The following is a 9,819-nucleotide window of genomic DNA, read 5'->3' on the forward strand; positions in this document are numbered from 1 at the left end:
TTGATTGGCTAGGTTAAAATTGCTCCTTAGAGTCCTGATGCGTAGGTTAGAGGGATTAGTGGGTAAATATGTGGGGGTAGGGCCTGGGTGGGATTGTGGTCGGTGCAGATTCGATGGGCCGAATGGCCTCCTTCTGCACTGTAGGGTTTCTATAATTAAAAAAAAATTCTATAATCTTTGGACACTAAGGTGCAATTTAGCATGGCCAATCCACCTAACCTACACATCTTTGAACCTGATTGACTGCAAAGAGGAACATTTAGGCTGTTTTACCAGTACAGAAAGATGCTTTATTAGTTCCTCCAGCAGCCAGAACCTGATCTGAAACAGCCTAGAACTGATAACGTGTATTTTTCGAGATAAATATAGAACGAAAACGCTGGGTTTGACTTCCAGGATTTGATCTTCGCCTCTTGCACAATTCAACAGGGGTGTGGGGGAGGGGGGGAGAAAAAAAAGTAATTTTATCTTTTCGCCACTCTTTGCGACTCAGAGCGGGGGTGGTTGTAAGTGGCCAGTGCTTGAGAAGTTTTAAAACACACACACAACACACACAATCAGATGTAAAAATCACAAGAGCTGAACCCGGGGGGAGGGAAGGGCTGGGACTTTCCCAGCCATGTGACTTCTCTGCAATGAACACATCCAATCTTTTCCTCTCAGTGGTTGAGGGTAAGGCTTACAATAAAGCGAAACTTAAGAGAAATTCCTATAAAGGGAAGTTCTGGGGCTGCTGTTGTTGGTTTTCTTTGCAAACACACACACACACAGAGAACACTAAAGTGACAGCTCGCAGTCTGCTGCGCTTAGAAAGGGAGAGTTTGCCCTTCTCTGCAACTGTGTGTATGTGTGTGTTTGCCCCCCTGCTCACCCCCACTTTGGAAGTTTTATGAAGTTTCCAAACTTTTCCTCACCCTCCAGCCTGGCTGATATGGCCACATTCCTGGAGTACTCCCCTGAATTTGAAACGGATGATTCCAGCCAGAATTCTGAAAAGGTAACAGTCTTTCTCTCTCTCTCTCTCTCTCCTCAAACTTTCTCTGTGTTGGAATAGTTACTCCACCCCCCCTGATCTGGAGGTGGGGGGGGGGGGGGGGGAGGCAGTTTGGTGAGTGGGGACAGTGTGGCACTCCCTCTGTACTGACCCTCTGACAGTGCGGCACTCCCTCAGTACTGACCCTCTGACAGTGCGGCGCTCCCTCAGTACTGACCCTCTGACAGTGTGGCACTCCCTCAGTACTGACCCTCTGACAGTGCAGCGCTCCCTCAGTACTGACCCTCCGACAGTGCGGCGATCCCTCGGTACTGACCCTCTGACAGAGCGGCGCTCCCTCAGTACTGACCCTCTGACAGTGCGGCGCTCCCTCAGTACTGACCCTCCGACAGTCTGGCGATCCCTCGGTACTGACCCTCTGACAGTGCGGCACTCCCTCAGCACTGACCCTCTGACAGTGCGGCACTCCCTCAGCACTGACCCTCCGACGGTGCAGCTATCCCTCAGTACTGACCCTCCGACAGTGCGGTGCTCCCTCAGTACTGACCCTCCAACAGTGCAGCACTCCCTCAGTACTGACCCTCCAACAGTGCAGCACTCCCTCAGCACTGACCCTCTGACAGTGCGGCACTCCCTCAGTACTGACCCTCTGACAGTGCGGCACTCCCTCAGTACTGACCCTCTGACAGTGCGGCACTCCCTCAGTCCTGACCCTCTGACAGTGCGGCACTCCCTCAGTACTGACCCTCTGACAGTGCGGCACTCCCTCAGTACTGACCCTCTGACAGTGCGGCGCTCCCTCAGTACTGACCCTCCGACAGTGCGGCACTCCCTCAGCACTGACCCTCTGACAGTGCAGTGCTCCCTCAGTACTGGGTTTGGTAGGCGAGAAGATGTGTGTGTTAAAAGCCTGCTATCCACTCCTTTGGGGACAGAATTGACACACATCAGGCAAATACGGTGGCACAGTGGTTAGCACTGCTGCCTCACAGTGCCAGGGACCCGGGTTCGATTCCCAGCCTCGGGTCACTGTCTGTGCGGAGTCTGCATGTTCTCCCCCCCCCGTGTCTGCGTGGGTTTTCCTCCGAGTGCTCCGGTTTCCTCCCACAGTCCAAAGATGTGCGGGTTAGGTTGACTGGCCGTGCTAAATTGCCCCTTAGTGTCCTGAGATACGTAGGTTAGAGGGATTAGTGGGTAAATATGTGGGGATATGGGGGTAGGGCCTGGGTGGGATTGTGGTCGGTGCAGACTCGATGGGCCAAAGGGCCTCCTTTTGCACTGTAGAGATGTGCACTGTCGGAGGGTCAGTGCTGAGGGAGTGCCGCACTGTCAGAGGGACAGTACTGAGGGAGTGCTGCACTATCGGAGGGTCAGTACTGAGGGAGCGCCGCACTGTCGGAGGGTCAGTGCTGAGGGAGTGCCGCACTGTCGGAGGGTCAGTGCTGAGGGAGTGCCGCACTGTTGGAGGGTCAGTACTGAGGGAGTGCCGCATTGTCGGAGGGTCAGTGCTGAGGGAGTGCTGCACTGTTGGAGGGTCAGTACTGAGGGAGTGCCGCATTGTCGGAGGGTCAGTGCTGAGGGAGTGCTGCACTGTTGGAGGGTCAGTACTGAGGGAGTGCCGCATTGTCGGAGGGTCAGTGCTGAGGGAGTGCCGCATTGTCGGAGGGTCAGTATTGACCCACACATTATTTGCCCAAACCAAACACCCTTGAACTGAGTGTTTCGCTTGGCCCATTTCAGAGGGCAGTTGAGAGTCAACCACATTGCTGTGGCTCTGGAGTCACATGTCGGCCAGACCGGGGTAAGGACGGCAGATTTCCTTCCCTCTTAGTGAACCAGATGGGTTTTTTTTTAACGACAATCGATAATAGTTGTCATGGTTGCCCCATAACCGAAACTGGCTTTACAGTTCCAGATTTTATTCAATCAATTTAAATTCCACTCCCTACCGTGGTGGGGTTCGAACCTGCTGCCTATGGAAAGAATAGCACATTGGCAACGCTGGGTATCTGTCTGGGGAGGGAGGGGAGGGGAAGTGAGCGTTGCCGCACTCCTCTGATCACTGACCTTTCTCCGGACCCGTTGCAGGATTATGAAGGAGATGATAAAAAGCTCCGGCGACGGGAGAAGAACCGGATTGCCGCCCAGAAGAGTCGGCAGAAGCAGACACAGCGAGCGGACATCCTGCACCAGGTAGGAGCATCGGCAACGGGGTTCGAACCAAGTTCTCCCCTTGGCTGCTGGTTTGGACCACTTTGGGTTGCAGCCTCCACCACAATCAGCGAGTCGGGGGGTGGGGGGGGGTGGGTGAGGAGAGGGCCATCCAGCCTCCCTGCGCAGGTCAAAGTTTTCATAGAATCCCGACAGTGCAGGAGGAGGCCATTCGGCCCATCAAGTCTACACTGACAACAATCCCACCCAGGCCCTATTCCTGTACTCCAGGGAATTTACACCGCTAATCCCTCTAACCTGCACATCTTTGGACACTAAGGGGCAATTTAGCATGGCCAATCCACCTAACCCGCACATCTTTGGATATTAAGGGGCAATTTAGCATGGCCAATCCACCTAACCTGCACACCTTTGGACACTAAGGGGCAATTTAGCACGGCCAATCCACCTAATACGCACATCTTTGGACACTAAGGGGCAATTTAGCATGGCTAATCCACTTAACCTGCATATCTTCGGACACTAAGGGGCAATTTAGCATGGCTAATCCACCTAACCTGCACATCTTCAGACACTAAGGGGCAATTTAGCATGGCCAATCCACCTAACCTGCACATCTTTGGACATTAAGGGGCAATTTAGCATGGCCAATCCACCTAACCTACACATCTTTGGACACTAAGGGACAATTTAGCATGGCCAATCCACCTAACCTGCACATCTTCAGATACTAAGGGGCAATTTAGCATGGCCAATCCACCTAACCCGCACATCTTTGGATATTAAGGGGCAATTTAGCATGGTCAATCCACCTAAACGACACATCTTCAGATACTAAGGGGCAATTTAGCACGGCCAATCCACCTAACCTGCACATCTTTGGACACTAAGGGGCAATTTAGCACGGCCAATCCACCTAATACGCACATCTTTGGACACTAAGGGGCAATTTAGCATGGCTAATCCACTTAACCTGCATATCTTCGGACACTAAGGGGCAATTTAGCATGGCTAATCCACCTAACCTGCACATCTTCAGACACTAAGGGGCAATTTAGCATGGCCAATCCACCTAACCTGCACATCTTTGGACATTAAGGGGCAATTTAGCATGGTCAATCCACCTAACCTGCACATCTTTGGACACTAAGGGGCAATTTAGCATGGCCAATCCACCTAACCTACACATCTTTGGACACTAAGGGACAATTTAGCATGGCCAATCCACCTAACCTGCACATCTTCAGATACTAAGGGGCAATTTAGCATGGCCAATCCACCTAACCCGCACATCTTTGGATATTAAGGGGCAATTTAGCATGGTCAATACACCTAACCTACACATCTTCAGATACTAAGGGGCAATTTAGCACGGCCAATCCACCTAACCTGCACATCTTTGGACACTAAGGGGCAATTTAGCACGGCCAATCCACCTAACCTGCACATCTTTGGACACTAAGGGGCAACTTAGCATGGCTAATCCACCTAACCTGCATATCTTCGGACACTAAGGGGCAATTTAGCATGGCTAATTCACCTAACCTGCACATCTTCAGACACTAAGGGGCAATTTAGCATGGCCAATCCACCTAACCTGCACATCTTTGGACATTAAGGGGCAATTTAGCATGGCCAATCCACCTAACCTGCACATCTTCAGATACTAAGGGGCAATTTAGCACGGCCAATCCACCTAACCTGCACATCTTTGGACACTAAGGAGCAATTTAGCACGGCCAATCCACCTAACATGCACATCTTTGGACACTAAGGGGCAATTTAGCATGGCCAGTTCACCTAACCTGCACATCTTTGGACACTAAGGGGCAATTTAGCATGGCCAATCCACCTAACCTGCATATCTTCAGACACTAAGGGACAATTTAGCATGGCTAATCCACCTAACCTGCATATCTTCAGACACTAAGGGGCAATTTAGCATGGCCAATCCACCTCACCTGCACCTCTTTCTGTGGGAGGAAACCGGAGCACCCGGAGGAAACCCATGCAGACACGGGGAGAACGGGCAGATGGTGACCCAAGCCGGGAATTGAACCCGGGTCCCTGGCGCTGTGAGGCAGCAGTGCCAACCCACTGTGCCATCATGCCGCCCATACGTCAAGCCTTTGATTCCCAGGAACGTTCTGGTGAACCTCCCTCGAGAAGGTGGTGGGTGAACTGCGTTCTCGTACCAGCTGCCGTCCCTATGGCACGGGTGCACCCTCTCTGTCTTTCACACCCCTTTAGGGGAAGGCGATGGCCTGGTGGCATTATCACTAAGACTATTAATCCAGAAACTCAGCTAATGTTCTGGGGGACCCGGGTTCGAATCCTGCCCACGGCAGATGGTGGAATTTGAATTCAATAAAAAAATATCTGGAATTAAGAATCTACTGATGACCCATTGTGGGAAAAACCCATCTGGTTCCCTTTAGGGAAGGAAATCTGCCGTCCTTACCCAGAGCCACAGCAATGTGGTTGACTCTCAACTGCCCTCCAAGGGGCAACTAGGGATGGGCAATAAATGCTGGGCCCAGCCAGCGACGCCCATGTCCCACGGATGAATAAAAACAAAATTTCAGTACTCGCTAGGATTGATAAATATTGCGTTCCACGTCAGACTGGCGCAGTACCCCCAGAATGCGCAGATAGATGCAGGAGCGGGCGATGGAGAAGGCCCCCAGTCGCGGGTTTGCGGCTCTAAGTGCTATCCCTCTGGGCGACCAGCCTGACCTCATTTTTCCCCTTGGCCCCCTCAGGAATACGAGCAGCTGGAGAGGGAGAACGCTTCGCTGAAGAAGGAGATTCAGAACCTGAGGGAGGAGTTGAAGCAGTGGAACCAAGTGGTGCAGCAACATGAGCCGCAGTGCGCCATGCTGGGCACTGGCACCGGGGCCCCCCTCCTGGGCAAACAGCAGATCGAGTTGGCCGATTATCTGTCCGAGGACTGGCGGGAAATGGAACTCGTGACCTACTAGGCCACCCCGAGAGAGGCATTGTGTCGGGGGGCGCTGGTGGGGGTGCGGGGTTCGGAGAGGTGGGGACAATTTACTGCCTTCTCCTCCTCCTGGCCAAGGGCACAATTCAGCGGCAGACGGGTTTTGGTGCCCTCCGGCGTCCGACCGCCATCTTGTGCGGGCCTGAAACGCGGAGCTTGACAACGCACCCCTCCCCCATTTTGAGATGCATTGACGTAGCAACCCCCGCACGGCCTCAGGACGCCCCTGACAGCGACCGGAGCCCGCTTTCCTTTCTCCAACGCGGGGTTGGCGTGTCTGCGGAGCGCCCTGATGTTTCCGCTGTGACGTCGGACAATTTCTCGAGCCCTTGGGCGATGGTTGGGCGGGGGGGGGGGGGGGGGGGGGGGGGGGGAAGCAGAGACCACGTGAAATGTGCGAACGTGTACGCCCAACCCTCCGCGTCTTTTGAACTCCCGTCGGCTGTGAAGCGAAACCGTTCTTTTAATCAGCTCCTCCCCTCACTGGAGCGAGACCCCGAGAGTCAGCCCGTGCTTGGCTGAGGGCTCAGTGAGGGGAAGGGAAAGGGAGAGGGGGGGGGGGGGGGGGGGGTGTGGGGGGGGGGGGGGGTGCTCAGAGCTCGGGGGTGGGTGGGGGAGTGATTTGTGTCTCCCAGGGTGGGGACGGTTTCCAAACCCTTGGCAGGTGACGGGGGGAGTGGGGGTGGGGTTCGTCAGCTCTGTGAGAACAGGATTGCCCCCGCCCTGTCTGCTGATTCGATACCTCACCTTCGCTTGTGTCCGGGATTTCGAATTCGGTCCACTGTCTGTTTTACAGACATCCTTCTAAATTCGCCGGTGTTTTTGAGTGGACGGTGACCTGGAACATGGCTGTCTGCAGAGTTAAGGGGAGTTTCAGATGGGGGCCAGCTGTTGGCTGGCACTTAAGATCCATTGAATCCCCTGCAGCGCAGAGGGAGGCCGTTCGGCCCACCGAGTCTGCGCTGACTCTCTCCACACAGCCCCTCTCCCCCACCCTATCCCCCGTAACCCCACCATGGCTAATCCCACCTAACCTGCACGTCATGGGAGACTAAGGGGCAACTTAGCACGGCCAATCCACCTAACACGCACATCTGAGGGAGGGGTGGATTTAAGAACAAAGAACAGCACCGCGCAGGAACAGGCCCTTTGGCCCTCCTATCACGTTGTCCTACCTAGACCAACCGCCGGTATCCCTCTATTCCCCGTCTGTTCATGTGCCTATCTAGATAAGTCTTAAATGTGGCTAATGTATCTGCCTCAACCACCTCACTTGGCAGCGCATTCCAGGCCCCCACCACCCTCTGTGTAAAAAACTTCCCCCTCACATCTCCACTTAATCTTTCCCCCCTCACCTTGAACCTGTGCCCCCTTGTAATTGTAATACCTGTTCTGGGGAAAAGCTTCACCCTGTCTATACCTCTCATAATTTTATAAACTTCAATCAGGTGACCCCTCAACCTCCGTCTTTCCAGGGAGAACAATCCCAGTTTATTCAATCTCTGCTCGGAGCTAATACCCTCCATCCCAGGCAACATCCTGGTAAACCTTTTCTGCACTCCCTCCAAAGCCTCCACGTCCTGCTGGTCGTGTGGTGACCAGAATTGGACACACTATTCCAAATGTTTGTGCTGATAAGGTGCCTGTATCGGGCGTACCGACTAAATGGCCTCCTTCTGTGCGGTGTGAAGCTTCCCCCCCACCCCACAGCTGCGGAGAGGAATGCGTGGAGCTGTGTGTGGCATTAATTCCTGATGCCCAGCGCACTGTGCTGCCCATCTCGTTCAGACCGGTTACCGGCGGTGTACCACAGGGATCAGTGCTGGGTCCTCTGCTCTTTGTGATTTTTATCAATGACTTGGAGGAGGGGGCTGAAGGGTGGATCAGTAAATTTGCTGATGACACCAAGATTGGTGGAGTAGTGGGTGAGGTGGAGGGCTGTTGTAGGCTGCAAAGAGACATTGGTAGGATGCAGAGCTGGGCCAAAAAATTGCAGATGGAGTTTAACCTTGATATGTGCGAGGCGATTCATTTTGGTAGGACAAATTTGAATGCGGATTACAGGGTCAGCGGCAGGGTTCTGAGGAATGTGGAGGAACAGAGAGATCTTGGGGTTCATACCCACAGATCTCTGAAGGTTGCCACTCAAGTGAATAGAGCTGTAAAGAAGGCCTATAGTGTGTTAGCGTTTACTAACAGGGGGTTTGAGTTTAAGAGCCGTGGGGTTATGCTGCAACTGTACAGGACCTTGGTGAGACCACATTTGGAATATTGTGTGCAGTTCTGGTCACCTCACTATAAGAAGGACGTGGAAGCATTGGAAAGAGTGCAGAGGAGATTTACCAGGATGCTGCCTGGTTTGGAGGGTAGGTCTTATGAGGAAAGGTTGAGGGGGCTAGGGCTTTTCTCTTTAGAGCGGAGGAGGATGAGAGGCGACTTAATAGAGGTTTATAAGATGATGAGGGGGATAGATAAAGTGGACGTTCAGAGACTATTTCCTCGGGCGGATGTAGCTGTTACTAGGGGGCATAACTATAAGGTTCGTGGTGGGAGATATAGGAGGGATGTCCGAGGTAGGTTCTTTACTCAGAGAGTGGTTGGTGTGTGGAATGGACTGCCTGCTGTGATAGTGGAGTCAGACACTTTAGGAACATCTAAGCGGTTATTGGATAGGCACATGGAGCACACCAGGATGATAGGGAGTCGGATAGCTTGATCTTGGTTTCGGACAAAGCTCGGCACAACATCGAGGGCCGAAGGGCCTGTACTGTGCTGTACTGTTCTATGTTCTATGTTACCCCACCATGCAGGGAAACTGCGCCCGGGCCTTACCTGCAAGCATTACAGAGAAACTGTTCTAGCCGATGAGATTATACACTAAACAGGAGTAAGCTCTACACTGTCCTTATACCTTTTGTAAGATATATTCTTCCTTTCTGTAAAGTTAATGTACAGATTTTGAAAATCCAACTGGGATTGGAACCATGTCTGGTTGATTTTTAAAAAATAAAGAAAGAAAAATGAAAAAACGGATTCGCAATGCGTTTAATGCTTTACCCTGGGGGGTGGGGGCGGGGGGGAGGGGGGGGGGGGGTTGCGACACGGCGGCTAGTGAGTAACTCACCTCCTGACTCCCCCCCCAAAGTCTGTCCACTGGGAATCCTGCGGAGAGTAACTCACCTCCTGACTCCCCCCCCAAAGTCTGTCCACTGGGAATCCTGCGGAGAGTAACTCACCTCCTGACTCCCCCCCAAAGTCTGTCCACTGGGAATCCTGCGGAGAGTAACTCACCTCCTGACTCCCCCCCAAAGCCTGTCCACTGGGAATCCTGCAGAGAGTAACTCACCTCCTGACTCCCCCCAAAGCCTGTCCACTGGGAATCCTGCGGAGAGTAACTCACCTCCTGACTCCCCCCAAAGCCTGTCCACTGGGAATCCTGCAGAGAGTAACTCACCTCCTGACTCCCCCCAAAGCCTGTCCACCATCTACAAGGACACAAGTCAGGAGTGTGATGGAACACTCTCCACTTGCCTGGATGGATGCGGTTCCCAACAACACTCGAGAAACTCGACACCATCCAGGCAGCACGGTGGTTGCACTGCTGCCTCACAGCGCCAGGAACCCGGGTTCGATTCCCGGCTCGGGTCACTGT

At 53.2% G+C, this 9,819-nt stretch overlaps 1 protein-coding gene across 1 annotated transcript; it reads left to right on the forward strand.

Moving 5' to 3' along the window:
• The first annotated feature begins 676 nt into the window (after positions 1-676).
• Positions 677-6,506, forward strand: LOC144486593 (basic leucine zipper transcriptional factor ATF-like). The gene is made up of 3 exons (XM_078204641.1): positions 677-997; positions 3,083-3,187; positions 5,929-6,506. Exons 1-3 carry the CDS (start codon positions 890-892, stop codon positions 6,145-6,147), a joined length of 432 nt encoding a protein of 143 aa, XP_078060767.1. The 5' UTR covers positions 677-889; the 3' UTR covers positions 6,148-6,506.
• The last annotated feature ends 3,313 nt before the right edge of the window (positions 6,507-9,819 follow it).

This window comes from Mustelus asterias, unplaced genomic scaffold, assembly GCF_964213995.1.
Source record: "Mustelus asterias unplaced genomic scaffold, sMusAst1.hap1.1 HAP1_SCAFFOLD_409, whole genome shotgun sequence".
NCBI lineage: Eukaryota > Metazoa > Chordata > Chondrichthyes > Carcharhiniformes > Triakidae > Mustelus > Mustelus asterias.

Excerpts from the sequence above, each read along its gene's own strand:
- LOC144486593 (XM_078204641.1), top strand. The coding sequence starts at position 890 with ATGAAGTTTCCAAACTTTTCCTCACCCTCCAGCCTGGCTGATATGGCC. Across the intron at positions 998-3,082 it reads CCAGCCAGAATTCTGAAAAG|GATTATGAAGGAGATGATAA; the intron begins GTAACAGTCTTT and ends GACCCGTTGCAG. Across the intron at positions 3,188-5,928 it reads GAGCGGACATCCTGCACCAG|GAATACGAGCAGCTGGAGAG; the intron begins GTAGGAGCATCG and ends TGGCCCCCTCAG.